General features: G+C 55.3%; 1 protein-coding gene across 7 annotated transcripts in view; it reads right to left on the bottom strand.

Annotated features, from left to right (window-relative positions):
• Positions 1 to 728: 728 nt before the first annotated feature.
• ANKS1A (ankyrin repeat and sterile alpha motif domain containing 1A) overlaps positions 729 to 16,883 on the bottom strand; it is a 188,739-nt gene continuing 172,584 nt past the window's right edge. For 2 of the 7 annotated variants that reach the window (XM_081245314.1, XM_081245315.1), the window contains 11 exons: positions 12,059 to 12,157; positions 11,090 to 11,242; positions 10,874 to 10,981; positions 9,446 to 9,610; positions 8,500 to 8,625; positions 8,183 to 8,254; positions 7,959 to 8,045; positions 7,262 to 7,399; positions 5,686 to 5,856; positions 5,432 to 5,530; positions 3,334 to 4,843 (listed from right to left, as the gene is read on the bottom strand). In XM_081245314.1, coding sequence (XP_081101440.1) covers positions 4,724 to 4,843; positions 5,432 to 5,530; positions 5,686 to 5,856; positions 7,262 to 7,399; positions 7,959 to 8,045; positions 8,183 to 8,254; positions 8,500 to 8,625; positions 9,446 to 9,610; positions 10,874 to 10,981; positions 11,090 to 11,242; positions 12,059 to 12,157 — 1,338 coding nt within the window. In that variant the 3' untranslated portion in view covers positions 3,334 to 4,723. The other 5 variants (XM_081245310.1, XM_081245313.1, XM_081245311.1 and 2 more) reach the window with 4 other exon arrangements.

Below are 16,883 nucleotides of genomic sequence, written 5' to 3'. Positions count from 1 at the left end.
CCAGGGCCTCTGAGGATAGCTTGACACCACCGGACTAGATGGTTTCTAGGGGCCTCTCCAGCTGGCCCTGGGCAGGCGTTTTAACCTCTCTGAGCCTCGGTTTCCTTTTCTATAGAGACAATACCCAGCTAGGTGTGAGGGCTGATGGGGCGGGTTGCCTGTAAAGCTGCCAGCAGGGTTTGGAACACGGGTGCTCCACCAACGATGGGGATGTCAGTGTTGTTTGTGCCTTTCCAACCCTCCTTTGAATAGCAGCCCAGGCACCACCCGCTCTGGTTCTTCGAGCACCGCATCCCTCCCAGTCCCCACAGCCCGGGACTGTCTGATGGGTCTCACGGTGTGGCTTTGGGCTGGTAGCTAGTTGTGTCTGTTTAAAACTTAACCTCCACAATCAAACTGAGTTCCTGCAGGGAGCCTCTCCTTCCGTAGCTCTCAGTCCCCACACTGCCTTGTACACCGACATTCAGTAAGTATCTGTGGGTGACCAGGCCAGGATGTGGCCCCTGCTTGGTGTTCAGCCCGAGGAGGGGCAGGTGGATTGCAGGGCCCCTGCACTGGAGCAGGGTTAATGATGACTAGAGAGGGCTGGATGGAGCGGAATCCCCAAACTTGTCCCAGCCAAACACAGCGGATCCTCGTTTCCGCCCCGGAGCCGGCGGCTGGCCTGTGCCCGCACTCCTGCCGGAAAACAATCAAGAAACTTTCCAACTCAGACTCCACAAAGTAAGGTTGGTTTCATGTCGTTTCTCATTTATTAATTCAGTCTGTTCTAAGTTGTACAGTTACGAAAATAACAAAACCAAAGCCGAAAGCCCAGGAATATTTACACTGTCTCTCGTGTAGTGAGGTCAGTCTATGTTGTTGCACAGATTGGTTATGTTTGGTACCACAAGATGTTTGTAATTTAGACAAAACTGGACAGATTAACAATTATATGTACAGTAAAATAAAAGGGGAAGTCATTCAAGTATCAAAATACAGAGACAAAGATTAAATAACGTTTTATTACAATTCAGTCCCATTGCCACACCATTAGCAACACCACTTTGTGAACTGCGTCTGAGAGTTGTCCTGCAGGCCTGGGCATCACAACACAGGCTGAGGGCAGACCAGTCTGCTCAGCCCGAGACTTCTCCGGGGACTCCCCAGAGTCCAAGCTGGGGGCCCCGGGGGGATGCGAGCGTTGCAAATGCAGAGCCTGTCGGAGGGAAGCCCTGCTCGGAGTAGCTGCAAGCAGAAGGGCGGAGCAGAGAGCCTGTGGCCGGGCAGGTACTGACCTATCTCAGGTCCCGCCTGAACGGCCTGCACAGTCCAGAACGGTGCTGCCACTGCGGGGCCTGTGCTCACGTGCAGGAGCAGGGCTGCTCTCCACGTGAAGCCTGTCCTGGTGTTAACATTTTTCTTTCTAGGGGAGGGAGAGTACCTGTCCCGGAGGAGGAGTAAAAAAGAAATATCTAGTCCCTTCCTTTCTTGGCTATTGAGAAATGAAACAAGCTCAAAACAAAATCCAGAGCCAGAGCAGATTAGCCAAGGCTTTCCAACATGAAACACCCTGAATAAATAAAGAAGATATAGCAGCTTCAAGGGGAGGAGACACCTACCTATGACTTAAAAACAAAAAGACAGCTTGAGGAACTCAGCGTAGTGTCTACAGTTTTCTTTATGGACCCACCACCCACCAAGAGAGGGCTGCTTAGAGGAGACCGACCTTCCTCAGGAGGAAGAGGGCACAGCACTCGCACTGCAGCAGGAGCCGCGGTTTACCCACCCAGCTCGGGGTTCCTCGTCCATACCTGGAAGGAAGTAGGGGCTGAATACTGCTCAGTGGAAGCCGACGGGCCCTGGAAGCAGCAGGACGTGAAGTCAGACTTCCCGGTATCGAGGTCCTTGTTTAGTACCGAGAAGGGCGGGATCAGTGAGAGGGGGTGTGACTCCCCAGGCCTGCGGTGTGGATGGCTCAGCGGAAAGGAAACCCACAGGGCCCAGCCTCAGGTCAGCAGGAAGACACAGCCCAGCTTTCCACTGCTGGCCAACCACAGGGCTGTGAAGGTGCGCCGGGGCGCTCCCTGCTCATTCACAGCCCCTGCCGGGAGAGAGAGAGGCGCTACTGAAGCCTGGACTACTGATCCTGGGACCAGACTGTGCTGTGCCAGCAAAGCGGAAAGTCAGCTCGCGGCCCCGTGGGAGGAGAGGCTCTGCTCTGGAAGGTGCTGGACGGGCAGTTGACCTGGCCCAGCCTCACAGGAACAGCCCCTCTGGCTCTGCCTCTGCCTCCAGGAGGAGCAACGCAACCAAAGGTGAAAAGCAAAGCCAGCCAAGCAGGAGGGCTCAGGCAGCAGCAGCACCTGGACGCCAGCCTGCCCTGAAGGCCACACTCGGGGAGAATCAAACTGTCACCTGAGTCAGCCTTCTCTACCCTTGGAGCCAGAGGGGAGCCCAGCAGCTGAAAGGATGACAATCAAACCGATAATTCAGAGAACCAAAGTGAGTCCTAATCACACAGACCTGATTAGACAAATCGCAAATCAGCAGGCAGCCACCTCAGCCGACTGTCAATGCCCAAAACAAACAAAGCTGCTGCTTCTCCTTTCTGCCTGGACTCAGACAGTCTGAGATCACTGGAGGGCCTGCAGCCAGGCAGCCCAGGGCAGCGCTCTGGCCACTGCTGGATCCAAGACGGAGGAACAGCCCAGAGCTCGGGCACCGCGACCTGCTTGTGCATCTCCGCGTGGCCCCAGACCTTCACATTTGGAACCCCAGAAGCCTCTGCTTTTGCCAGGCGCCTCTACGGGCTGCCCCCAGCTCCAGGCGGGGACGAGAAGCCGTGTGGCTCAGAAGGAAGAGCAGCTGACTGGCGGGTCTGTCGAGCAGATTCAATTCACCCACTACCTTCTCTCAGAGCTGCCCAAGCATGCCAAGACCCCAGCCTGAGGACAGAGGCCCGCCGTCCTCTGACCCTATGGCCATTGTCTAAAGATTGGCAGTTTAACCTAGAGGGTTGAGCCAAGTGTTGAAAGTTCATTTTATAAAAAAATTTTTTTCTATTAAAAAATGTTTTCTGGACAAGTCACTTCTTGGCCCTCTGGAGTCCCAACCTCATCTGCTAGAGGCCTGGAGGGCTGCTCCGCAACCAGGGCAGGGCTCACTTGGCGAGACCTGGCGGTGGCAGGCCCGAACCATGCAGCCACGAGGAGGTCCTATGGGCAGTAGTGGGGCCTGTGTCTTCAAAGCTGCAGCTGAGACGGTGGTGGCGGCGGCGGTGGGAGCCTGCGCTCCCCACAGCTGTTTCTGCAGCACAGTTGGTTGGTTCCTCAGTGGCTCAGCTTGGCAGAAGCAAACACAACGGGGGGGAGGAAAGGGTTAACCAAAGGGGCCTGCACAGGTGGAGGAAACGGAAAGGAAACACAGAAGTAGAATAGAAGGTCCCTTACAGCCTCCCCTGAGCACCCTCCATGGCTCAGCGCTTGGAAGGCACGAGGACAGGCAGGCAGGAGGACCCACCCCGGTTTGTCGACTTGGGTTTCAACTCATAAAGCAACCGCTGCAACTTACTGGCTCTCCTACTGGGCCACGCTACATGCACAGTGCTTCTTCCCATGGAAACTGGCTCTCCTCTCCCGCCATCTAAGCTGACATGCCCTCACGCGAGAACGTGGGCCTTCTTAAAGCCTCAACTCCACCATCCCAGCTGCTGAACTGCTTTGAGGTGATGGACCTCCTTCTCAGGAGTCAAGAGGCTGAGGGCAGTCGATCAGGGAAGGGACCGGGTGCCAGCTGACTATCTCTGGTCCCCACACCGTGGAGAAGCATCAGAAAGCTCCTGGAGGACAACGGATATTGCTCGGCCCAGGTCCCTGTCCTTGAGCAGCTCCATTCTGAGGGAAGAAGGTGCACGGTGTGTGCAGGGCACTGGCCTCCCTCCTGCTGGCTCCTACAGGAAGGCCTTCCTCTTCCTCGAGCCAGACTCCAGAGCCAGCCGGGGACTCCCCGGCGAAGACGTGAGGAGCCATCCCATTCCTTGCAGTGCAAGACCCATCAGGACCAAGACACCTGCTGCGTGGAGCCAGCCTGTGGGTGTTCAGACGCTCAGAGCCCCATGCTTTGGAGTCAGGCATGTGCTCTAGGACCTGGCACATACCCTGGGCCCTCACAGAAAGAGGTCTGACCCTGGTCAAGCCACATCACTGAGCTGAGGGTCTCACGGGGCGGGGGCCAGCAACCTTAGAAGGGTGGGCCGCAGGCCAGCTGTTAGCAGAGCGCAAGGGGATTCTGGCCCCAGGTGGTCACAGTGGTTGGTTGTGTCAGGAAAGGTGCAGTTAGCTCTTGGCAACGGCACCCAGCCGTGGCTCGGAAGACGGGAGAGGAGAGCCAACAGGGAGCCCCGGCTGATCGGAGGGAGCAGCCTCCAGTGCCGTATGGACTTTGCTTGGAGACTGCCCCCGCCTCAGGAGCCACAGTGCCCGCCCGCTGAGGCCCTCTTGGTGCCCACCTCAAAGGCAACTTGCCCCCCCCGCCAAGCTGTCCTCGCCCAAGGGGGGAATTCACAGTGTCCGGTGGTGTTAGGTGCGAGCTGAGAGTGTGCAGTGTCTAAAGCTGCCGCTCCGGGAGGAGAGGTCCCAGTGGGGGTGGGACCTTGGCGTCAGCAGCTGGAAGGAGAGTTGAGAAGAGCAGAAGGACGGACGGCAAGGCACATGAGACTAGTGGAGACGGGACGGGTGGGTGCTTAGAAGATAGTGGTCTCATACTTGGTGCTGAGGCTCCGCTTAGAGTCTGGTTTGGGATCCACAACCCAGGAGACGCTGGCATGGGACTGGGCATCTGGGTCCATATCGGGTGGTTCCAGCTGCTGAGGAAGAGGGTGAAGAGTCAGAGGGAGTGCTGCACCTGGGCCAGGGGTCAACGGGGCCCGCTGTCCCCCGCCTCCCGGGCCATGCTGGCGTCAGTACACTGTGGGGGCAGCCCTGTTCTCCTCAGCCAAAGAGCAAGCTCCCTGGGGTGGGGTGGCAGAAGGGGGACCTTCTCTGGAGCATCATGGGAGGGCCGCCTCTGAGCTCTCCAGGGGCAACTTCTCCTGGGGGTTTCTGGAGCGGCTCAGTTAAAGGAGCCTTGCCCTACCTGAGCATCGAGCACTAAGCCCCAAAGCTGTTCTCAGTGGCAGGAAGTGGGTAAAGGGTTTGGAAACCCCAAACCTCGGGTCCTCTGGCAGGGCCAGAGAGCTCACCCCGGGCAAGACAACAGCGGGCACCCGCGAGCTCTGGAGAGAGGAGGACACACAGCAGAGAAACAGAGGCTCCAGCACAGACAGGGATGGTGGGACGGCAGCTCAGGGAAGATGGGCATGCAGGCAGGGCCGGGGGCGGGCACCAGAGTCTCAGAGAGCTCACGGTCACTTCGGGGAGACTGACACACAGACAGCAGGAGGTGCAGAGACCTTGACTCCAGGACTAACAGACGGCAGCGGGAGGTAAGAAGGACGATGGGTGGGGCAGGTGTGACAGTAACAACAGCGACTGTCAGGGGGCAGCGGCACCTGGGGTGCGGAGCAAAGCAGACACAGACACGGGGTGGCGTTACGGAGGCCGCCTCGCACGGGCCCGTGTCCTGAGGGGCTGGCCACCTGAAGCGTGAGAAGACCCTCCTTGCGCCCGCTCCACCCCGAGCCCTCAAATCCCGGGGCCCACGTACTGCTGACTTCCTCATGCCGACCCGAGGCTTAGGCACCGGTTTGGAAGATTTTGTTTCGATCATCTCGGCAGCAGAAGCCCCCATCGGCCTGGACTTCTGGGCCTGTAGAGCCAGCTGATAGGCCACCTCAAACGCCTGCCCCAGCGTCAGGATGATCTCATAGGTCAGGTTCTGGGAGGAAACAGCAAAATGTGAGAGATGGGATGGAGGAACCACTGCCTATTAACACCTGCCCTGGCCTCATGCCCCTAAGCACAGGCCCAGGCAGCACTTCACAGGTAACAAGAGTGCAGGGAATCTGCTGGAGCGCTTGCTTTGAAAGCAGAAGTTTGTCCCGAGGTGACTGATACGTTAGGGAACAATCTGAACAAAACACACATTTTGTGTCTCCTCATGTGTGATGTCACTGGAGAGAAACACGAGGCAAATGCAGACTCCCCTGCTGACCCCCGTGGCCTGGGAATACACAGCAAATATGCCACCCCCACCTGGCAGTTCAACTTCCCCACGGGACCCACCCCGACAGTAACAACCAAGCGGCAGCCCTTCCCAGGGCCACCCGGCCCGCGCCCTCCCCTCCATCCTGTTCCTCCTCTTTCTCTCTCCCTCTGGCACACAGGCTGGCAGAAGTGAGGCACACGCTTCCACAAGCCGGCTTCGGGTCCTTCTCAAGGCAGAGCGCCGTGTTTATGTAGCATTTATGTATTTCTTAACCATTTAACGTGGATAAAATGGTGTGGGTGTTCGTATTAGGTTCCTGAGGGCTGTGCCCCCTGCCTCATCTCCCCATGAGCCTTGGTGCTTCCCGTGTGGCTTCAGGGCGTGGTGCTCTCTCTAGGAGCACAGACACCACGTCACAGCAGAACTGACTGATGCGGGAAGATGAGCTACAGGTAAGAGTACCGGGAAGGATGTGTCCTGGGAGGATTTCCTCATTTCACCTTCAGAACAACCCCATGAAGTCGGTTACACTCTATCCCCTTTGTGCAGACGAGGAGCCGGGGTCACACAGCTAGCTAGTGGCAGAGCCAGGAGGCTGCAAGCACAGAGCTCCCGGGTGAGGCTGGGAAGACCCTGGAACCAGCTACTCTCACGGGGGCAGCAGGGACCTGGACAAAGGCCCTGTCTCAGGGCAGCCACCATGGTCACTCATCCGCTCCCTGTGGGCAGCGCGTGTGACCGCTCCCCTCAGCCCAGCAGCGCCAGAACCCTGCCTAAGCTGGGATCTGGGCGAAGAAAACTTACTGTCCCTAAGAGGGAGGTGGAGGGCCTTTCAGGGAGATGGCCCAGCTGGAGGCCGGGAATTAGGATGGATGGTTGACCAAGAGCCCAGGGAGATGAAGCCTTGGCTTTCCTGACAGACACGCAGCCGGAAGCAGGAAAGCCTCTCACTAGAACCCTGGACGAGCCACTGTCGTCCTGTGTGCTTTAGTCTCAGTGCCAGATAGAGGGGGCTGGAGTGATGTTCGTTCTTGAACAGACCTTTGCTAAGTGCCAGCCGGGTGCCAGGACCCACTGCACTGGGGCTGTCGCAGCGCAGGACCCCCCACCGTGCCCAGCTGTGGACTCCACCCACCACGTCCACTGTGCTGAAAACGTGGCAGTAGTGGTGGCTGGTCTGCAGGTCCTTGGTGATGTAGGCGAAGGTACAGAGATCCTCCGGGTCCTGGGCTGCACAGGAAATGTTCCGGATCTCGTGCTCTGCGATGACGTTCTGCGGGGAAAGCAGGGTCTGGGATTCTTGGGCTCCCTGAGGGCACACCCCAGTCCCTTCACCATTGCCACCTTCCTGTCCTATCCTATAGCATCATCCAAACGCCACTTCCCCATCTCTTCGCGGTGGGGGTGGGGGTGGCATCTCACCTTGTATGATTTAGGGTTGGGGTCTCCACCCTTGACCATGGCAACTGAGGGAGCAAATGTTCACACCCAGCCCACTCTGCTCTCTAGGGTGGGGCCCCAAGCACAGGGCCTGGGGGTTTCCTAAGCTCACTAAGTGCATCACAGCGTTAAAGGCCTGTGAGCAGACCTTTAAAGGACCTTTACCAGTGGAGCCCATGCTGGGGAAGATAAGCTGTCCCTCGGGTGGGGCCCCGGGAACCAGGATACGTGGGTGCGTGAGAGACAAGTACCTGGGCTGGCGGGGGGGGGGGATGTAGAGGGGTAGTGGGCTAGGGACACTCTAGGGAAGATACCCAGCTGGCCGGGAGGGGGGTGTGTGTGGGGAGGAAGGGCGCCCCCTCCCCCCTCAACAGCAGTTATGGGAAGCACACCTTGTTGGAGGCGTCGATGAACTTGACACCTTTATAGGTGATGGACAGGATGATGGTGGGGATCTTCTTCATGTGCTCCGTGGATTTCTATAGGAAACGGGAGGCCTGTCAACTCACCTTCTCGGGGCCTCCCTCAGCCGCACGCAGTGTGGCAGGGCCCCCGTGGCTGCAGGCGGTGCCGCCATCCGCCGCCTTGCGTCCTGGCCGCCCCCACGGTAACCTACCCGCATCTTGGCACAGGCGTCTTGCGTGGATTCTGTCCCTCGCAGATCTTTGATCAACATGGAGCCCAGATACTGTGGGAGCGAGCGGTGGCCTGGCTTAGGAGTCCTGTGTTACCACATGGGGCCACCAGCCAATCTGGGACCACAGTCAGGGGGCTCCCTCTCCCAGTGGCTCCCTTCCCCCATCCTGGCCGGGGAGTCCCCCTTCCCCCAGGTGCTGGGAGCGGCTGAGGAGTGGAGAACACCATGGGGGCCCTGGGTCCGGCCGGCACGGAAAGCAGGAGACGGGCCAGGCTGGGAGGGCAGAGGCTACTCACATTGGCTTCATAGCCGCAGGACTCGAAGATGAGTTTCTCCGGCTGGTGTTGCCAACTCTGCACAGGGGCATAGGGGGCAGCCAGGCTTGGGGGCCGAAGGGTCAGCTTGGCCTCTCGGTGCTCTTCCTGCAGAACACGTGGGGTCACAGGTCAGCTCGCCTGCTCAAGGGGTTCCCGGGCTCCCTCCCGGGTTCCACCTCCAGGAGCTCCAGGCCGGAGGCAGACAAGCCATTCCGATGCGCTGGGGCAGAGGTGAGGCCTGTCTATGCCAGAGAACTGGCGGAGAAGCAGGGACCTCAGTCACCTGCCCGCCTGCGAGCAGCTCAGCAGGGAAGGCTCTGTGGTGTCTGAGATGAGTGTAGATCTGATCCTGGTGTGGGGAGTCAGGGAAGTATCCGTGGCCAGGGATGCACTTTACAGGGATCCTCATGGCAGGAGCTGGGGTGTGGGGGAGGGGTGGGAGGCCACCGCGGGCCAGGTGCCAGGCGATGGGGTCCTTAACTAGGCTGCTGGTGGAAGGAATGGGGAGGACGGGAAAATTCAGGAAATTTATGACTTCCATTCCCAGCAATATGCAAAGTCTCTCAATACAGAGCAACTAAAACTGCTGGACGACGTGCTTTTTAAATCTTGTAAAATTCATGGTCGTGCTTGTGGAAAGGTGAGGGGAATCCCCAGAGGCCAGAACGGAGAAATGTGAGTCACGAGAGAAAACGGAGCGAAGCTAGGGCTCACCCTGCGGGGACAAGGGACACCCAGCAATCTGTGTCTAACAGGCCAAGACGGGGTCGAGACAAAAAGCCTGCGGTCCGTGCGAGGCAGGAGGGAGGACGGGCAAGTCGAATAAATGCGAGAGCCCTGAAAGCAGTGCCCTGAGCGGTGGGCTGGGAGCCCTGTCCTGCCAAGAGGAATGAGGGGACCCCGTCTGTGACTCCCTCCCGCCCACCTGGATCCTGAAGCGCTCGGCCCGAGAGGGCGCCGCAGGGTCTTGGAGACTGTCATGTCGCCTCCTGCCCGTGTCCCCAGAAGGCAGCAGCAGGTCAGCCGACCGGCCGGTGCAGGAGTCATTCTGGCTCAGGGGGGATGACGTCTGCGAGAGCAAGTCTTGGCACTGCAGCGGGGAGAAATCCAGGTGAGACTTGAGACTCATCAGGCCAGTCCTTAGGCTGTAGGTGTCAGCCAGTCCTCGGGCTGTCAGGGCCCAGCTTGGGCAGGAGAACCAGTGAGAACGGGCACGAGCTGGAGGCCAGCACCCAGTGGGGAAACAGGCCGCTGGGCCCAGCATGGGTACAGTCAAAGTGACCAGATTCTTCCAGCCAGGAACCCCTGACAACCGGGTCCTGCAGGTGAGCACCCAGGTCACGAGAGCACCCTCCAGCCTGGTTGTAGGGCTGGGAAGCGATCTCTAGTTTATAAAATCATCTGTCACAACTGATCGCAGGTCCTGGGGGCACGTGACCAAATCCAAAGGTCTTTCCTAAGAAAACACTGCCGGTTGGCACCCAGAGGCCTCACAGAGTATGAATCAGTCTTCACTTTCCATATCTGAATGTCAGCTGGGAGTCTGGTCCTCAGAACCTGCCTGGGCCCCAGCTTTCTCATGCGTAAGAGGAGGATAAAATAATGCCCACTTTGAGGCTGCCATAAACGGGCTGAGGCTTGGAGCCCAGGGCCCACCCCACCCACTGGCAGCCACGCAGCCTCATGGGTTTGGGGAGACTCATCCTGAACCGCAGGCTCACGGTCTAACCCACTTTTCAGTCAGAGATTACCTGCCTGGAGCAACAAAGCATCTCTGAGGTTTTTTTTTTTGCGGTACGCGGGCCTTTCACTGCTGTGGCTTCTCCCGTTGCGGAGCACAGGCTCCGGATGTGCAGGCTCAGCGGCCATGGCTCACGGGCCCAGCCGCTCCGCGGCATGTGGGATCTTCCCAGACCGGGGCACAAACCCGTGTCCCCTGCATCGGCAGGCGGACTCTCAACCACTGCGCCAACAGGGAAGCCCATCTCTGAGGTTTTTAAAATCACAGGGATTTTCCTTCAGAAGATGGGGAGGGCCCAGATCCCTCCGTGTGTTCCAAGCTTTGTCTCGGGTTCACATCAGGCTGCCCGAGAGGGGGCCCCTCTGACCCACCCCTGCCCACCACCCCGGGCACAGCTCAACTGGACATTCAGACATGGCCCCAGCCGTCTGGGATTCGGATATTTGTTTTCCTACTTTTGCCAACATTTGGCCCCAACACTGGGAAGGGAGGGATCAGTTTCTCCTCGACTGCAGAGGTGACGCTGTCTCTGAAGAACTCCCAAAGAATTCTCTTCAGTTCCTAACAACACGCAGCACATACAAACATCCCTTCCCACCCGCCCCAACTCACTCTCAGCTGGGAAAACCGGGGGGGCTTCTGGGGCGGCTCCTCGTAGGGTCTCTCTGCCAGGGAGGCGATGATGCGCTTGCGATGGCCGAGCAGGTGCACCTTTAGGACCTGGGCAGGGGCGGGGAGAGGAAGGTCAGGCGGCAACTGGGCCCCCAGCCCTCACCCCCACGGGCCATGCTGGCAGCCCAGGGACACTCACAGCAGAGCTGTACTCACGTTGACAAGCTCCAGCTCCCAGAGGTTCTTCACAGTGTCAATGGAGCTGTAGCCACTCGACAGGAAGGAATGGACGTAGTCCTGCAGCCCCAGGGAGTCCAGCCAGGAGGGCACTGACAGGGGGCTGTTCCCATCATAGCCCAGAGCCTTCACCTGTGGGGTGAGGGCAGAAGGCGGGACTAACATCTCAGCACTTGGGACGAGGACCCTGGGGACCACGGGGATACAGGCCGGTTCACTCAGACCACACCAGAGGCTGAGGCTGGGGTAGGTATGGGACAGCTCCTGAGGACCAACGAGGGGCCTGTGTCCTCAGCATCCCTGAGTCGCTCCACTCACACAGCCTTCTCTACCTCAGCTCTGGTCTCGGGCCCTATCTGGGGACTACCAGGGCACCCCAGGTCTGGGAAAGGTGCCCTATCAGGTAAGGCTAGATGGGGAGGAGGGTTTGTGGAGGCCCCTACTGTGCTCTGACAAGGTCACAGACCTGGTAGGACAAGAAAATGGTGTGTGTCTGTGAAGCAGGCACTGGCCTCACTGCTAGGACTCATTAGTGCTTCCTGAGCTCTGGGCAAGTGGAAGAGACAAGGGGACTCTGTGCCAGCAGAGCTGAGGAAAGGCTCAGGCCTACCAGCCACAGCTCCCCAGGAGGCAGAGACTGCCTCCTCTGCTGCCCCGAGGGCCCCGGGCCTCCTGGGGAGGGCCTGGTCTCAGGCGACAGGCCAAGCCTGTGGGCACCAGGCTCCGCACCAGGCAGATGCCTGCAGTGCCGTTCCTGAGGCCGGACTAGGTCCTGACTGTCCCTAGTGCTCTGCTGGCCTTGGGATGTGGCAAAGAAGTAAACAGGATACTGTCCTCTCTGCTGGGGCTCCCAGGATGAGGGGCAGACCCCCACAGTGACCTGCACACCCCCCTGAGCCCCGCCCCACCACTGGCAAAGGCTGAGGCTGCAGAACGGTCAGTGGTCACCTTGGGCAAGGACCGCGCAGCCTGGAGCAGCTTCCGCCTGTGCTGTGCATCACTGATGCCAATTTCCCGCAGGTCTTGATCTTCCATCACATTAGGCCCCTAAGAGCAGAAAGGAGAACGTGAGGGCCTCCTGGACAAGGCCGCTGGCTCCCTCAGGGCGTCATGTCAGCCTGTCATGGCCCCTTGCCACGTTCTTCTCCTTCGCCACAGGCACCACGAGAGAATGAGCCCCAGGGCGCCCCGCGAGGCCAGGCCAGGCAGCAAGCAGCCTCATGCAGCAGGAAGACAAACCTACCCAGGCTGCCCACCCAGCCCGAGCAGCTCCCAGGGCGCTGACCTGGGCTGGAGCAGGCAGGGCCGGGCACAGGCCCTCGCCCACCTTAGCTGATGTGCATTTTCCTGGGAACAGGTTTCATGACCCCCCAAGGTGAAGAACAGGAGGACTAATGCCCAGATTCCTCACAGATGTGATTTGGTGATTTAAAGTGGCGGTAACAGCCACCTTGGGCCGGCGGCAGGGGCAGGCACCCAAGAAGCCTGCCTCACCCCGAGGAGGAGAGGAGACTCAAAGTGGGGACCTGCCTGAGCTGGGAGGGGCTGGGGCTCAGCCCACGTGGGGCAGTTCTCCCCAAGGGAGCAGCTGAGAGCGAAGAAGCCCAGCATGGCAGTGACGACGAGGAGAATGGCTGGTGTTTGCCGTGTTCTTGCTGAGTGACAGGGACGGAGAGCTTTTCTGTGCACCATCCCATTTCAGGCTCACAACCCTGTGTTAGGTTCTACTGGAATCCTCATTTTACAGATAAGGAAACTGAGACACACAGAGGTCAGAAACGCATCTGAGGTCACACATCTCATGGTGGAGCTAGGATTTGAGGCAGTCTGACTGTACTCGTCACTCCTAACCCCTATCATGGTGTCTTTTATTACTCACAATGGGGTCACAAGATAGGTTTTTTCAGATTATGATACATGAAAAATCATGGGTTCTGCCCTGTCCCTCAGCCACAGTGTCCACCCCCGCCGAGGGCAACTGTTACCACTTTCCTGGATGTCCCTCCAGAGCCCAGCTGGGCACCTACACACATGTGCATGCTTCATTTTCGCACAAATGTGATTGTTGTACACATTATCCAATACCTCATTCTTAACTACTTAGTATATACGGGAGGTCACTCAGTATATGGAGACCTGTCTCTTCTTTTAAAGCTGCATAATCATCCAGATTATGGACACATTATAAATTGCTAAACCAGTTCCCCGCTGAAGGACAATTGTTTCCAATTTCTGCTTTTACAAATGGTGCTGCATGAATCTCCCTGTATGTGCACCTTTTCTATGGTGGTTATCAAGAAGAGAGATTGTTGCCAAACCATTCTCAAGAGAGAAGAAGAGAGCTGGAGGTATCACACTCCCTGTCTTCAGGCTATACTATAAAGCTACAGTAATCAAAACAGTATGGCACTGGCAGACACATAGATCAATGGAACAGAATAGAGAGCCCAGAAATAAGCCCACGCTTATATGGTCAATTAATCTATGACAAAGGAGGCAAGAATATACAATGGGGAAAGGATAGCCTCTTCAATAAATGGTGTTCAGAAAACTGGACAGCTACCTGCAAAATAATCAAACTGGACTACTTCCTCATACCATAAAATGGATTAAAGACTTGAATGTAAGACCTGAAACTATAAAACTCCTAGAAGAAAACATAGGCCGTACACTCTGACATCAGTGTTAGCAATATTTTTTGGATCTGTCTTCTCAGGCAAGGGAAACAAAAGCAAGAATAAACAAATAGGACTATATCAAACTAAAAAGCTTTCAGACAGTGAAGGAAACTATCAACAAAATGAAAAGGCAGCCTACTGAATGGGAGAAGATATTTGCAAACAATGTATCAGATAAAGGGTTAATATCCAAAATATACAAGGAACTCATACAATCAACATAAAAAAACTAAACAACTCGATTAAAAAATGGGTAGAGGATCTGAACGAAAAATTTTCCAAAGACATACAGATGGCCAACAGACACATGAAGAGATGCTCAGCATCACTAATTGTTAGGGAAATGCAAATCAAAACCACAGTGAGATCACTTCACAGCTGTCGGAACGGCTACTATCAAAAAGACAACAAGTAAGTGTTGGCAAGGATGTAGAGAAAAGGGAACTCTCGTGCACTGTTGGTGGGACTGTAAACTGGTGCACTGACAGATGAATGAATGGTGTGGTGTATACACACACACACATACACACAGGAATAGTACTCAGCCATAAAAAAAAGAATGAAATCTTAACATTTGTGACAGTGTGGATGGGGTCTAGAGGGCATTATGCTGAGTGAAATAGAGAAAGACAAATACCATATGATCTCACTTATATGTGGGCTCTAAAAAATGAAAACAGACTCATAGATACAGAGAACAAACAGGTGGTTGCCAGAGGGGAATGGGTGAGGTGGTGGGGGGAAGACATAGGTGAAGGAGATTAAGAGGTACAAGCCTCCAGTTACAAAATAAATAAGCCATGTGGATGTAATATACAGCATAAGGAATATGGTCAATATTGTAATAACTTTGTATGCGGACAGATGGTTACTATACTTACTGTGATCATTTCATAATGTATGCAAATGTCAAATCACTATGTAGTACACCTGAAACTAATATAATATTGCATGTCAATTATATTTTGATTTAAAATTTTCAAAAAAGGATTAAAAAAAAGAACAGAAATCACTTGGTCAAAGGGTATGTGTATTTAGAAGTCTGACAGATATTTATACTCCCATCAGTGCAGCACTGTGCAGAAGTGGCTTATCACTGCACATTTCTTACCACAAGATCATCCCGCTCATAGATGCACTCAAGCATCTTTTCACAAGCACTTACATAGCACTTACTGCCCTCCTCCATGTTTTCCATGCTTTGCACCTGCTAAAATAGGGACCACTGTTACCCCATTTTACATCTCAGGAAGCTGAGGCCCAGAGAGCATCAGTAACTTGTGGGGCAGAGTTCAGCCCGATGCTCATGTCCGCACGGCTCTGGGCCGGGCATGCAGAGCAGCTGCAGCTCCTTTTCCAGGAATTACTCACTTTATCCTTTGCATGTTTATCTATGGAGCTGTTAGTCTCTTCTGTATTTGATTTGTAGGAATTCTTTATATAGTAAGGAAATTAACCCTTTATGCAGAGTCAGGCACGTGTCTTTCCTGTTTGTCATTGTCTTTGGACTATTACGCTGGCTTTGCTCATGCAGAACCTATCAGCCTGCACCTGAACACACCCACTTTTCTCGTGGAGCTTCTCTAAGTTCTGTCAGCCTTAGAAAGATCTCCCCCTCCAGGATTTTTAAAACAATTCTTTCACATTTTCTTCCTGTAGCTTTACAGTTTCATTTTTTACAATCAAATCTTTAATCTATCTGGAATTAATTTTGATGTAAGTTTTAAGGGTCAGGATCCACTTAATATTTTTCCCAGGCGGCAGGCTGTCTTATTTCTTGAATGAGCTATCTTTTCCCATTGATATGAAATGACTTCTGAGGTATCCTAAATTCCTGTTTCCAAGACTTTTTCTGGACTCTTTATTCTATTGAGGTGGGTATTACTTATGCCCACTTTACAGATAGAGAAGTTAATAACTCAGGCAAGCTCACGCAGACCACCAACTGGTGGCCTCACCTTTGTACCCAAGCTGTAGTGACTACTGGTGTGAGAGCCTCCCCAGAGCCTGCGCACGGTGACAAAAATTTTGCCGTATAGAGTACACAAAGAGGACAAGCCATAAGCTCAAGAGACTCCAGGTAAAGATGGCTCTGAAGGCAGACTGGACTCCCTGCTCAGGCCACACGCACACCCTTCCGCTGGGACACTAGGGAGCCATGGGCCTGCAGAAGGTCCCCTGGGCCCTGGCACCACTCCAGGTCTGACCAGATCCCAAGTCACCCCTGAATCTAGGAGTCACCACGCCGAGTTCCTGCAGTCATTCTGGGCCCAAGTCTAGGGTGTGCTGATGGGGAAAAGCAGACAGGGGGGCTGTCTGCCCAGACTTTCTACTTGATGATGAGGACACCTCAGTGAGGACCTGACAAGTGAACCTCCAAGAGGGTGTCACTGTGGTGACGTTCTGAACACCCACTGTTAACCCCAACATTTACTCAGAAGCCTTCACAAGCTTTTAGGGTAACATTAATACTGGACTGGAGGCTGACAACCAGGAAAACCAGATCCAGATGGGGACAGGACCTTCAATAAGCAGACCCCCCAGTCAAGAGAACTGGGGACTGTATGCAGCTTTGAGGAGAAAGAGGCAAATGGAAACAAAACCAAAACAAAGGATGTGATGGAAGATCAAAGCAAACAGTTGCCACAGCATGTCCTGGGCTCAGTGCAGGGTCCTCCTGAGTTCCTGAACTTGCCACATCTACATTCTGTGGGATTAGTTTGTGTGGTGACTATAAGGTGCTCCAAATCCTCAAAGGCAAGAAACATTCTGGAAGTTACTGTATCCTCCTGAGGAAGAAACCTTTTAGAAACCTTTACACGAGGAGGTTTATGGGGAAAAGGGACTTCCTACTTTGTTTACTTTCTACCACACTAACGTTTACTGAGAGCTGACTATGTGCCAGGCCCTGTTCCGAGTTCCTAGTGAGTGAATAGTTAGGGAGCTCATCAAGTAGAACAGCTCATCCGCCTAAGCGAAATCTGAAACATAACTAGTTGACACTTGGCTTGGTTGGCTTCCGTCCCTGAGGGAGAGGGGACAGGAGGGCAGGGGTTCCCAGCCACAGAGGTGGGAGCAATGCCACAACACCTCCT

Source organism: Mesoplodon bidens, assembly GCF_964165515.1.
Source record: "Mesoplodon bidens genome assembly, chromosome: 10".
In the NCBI taxonomy this organism is placed as follows: domain Eukaryota; kingdom Metazoa; phylum Chordata; class Mammalia; order Artiodactyla; family Ziphiidae; genus Mesoplodon; species Mesoplodon bidens.
This window is presented reverse-complemented; position numbering and strand designations above follow the sequence as displayed.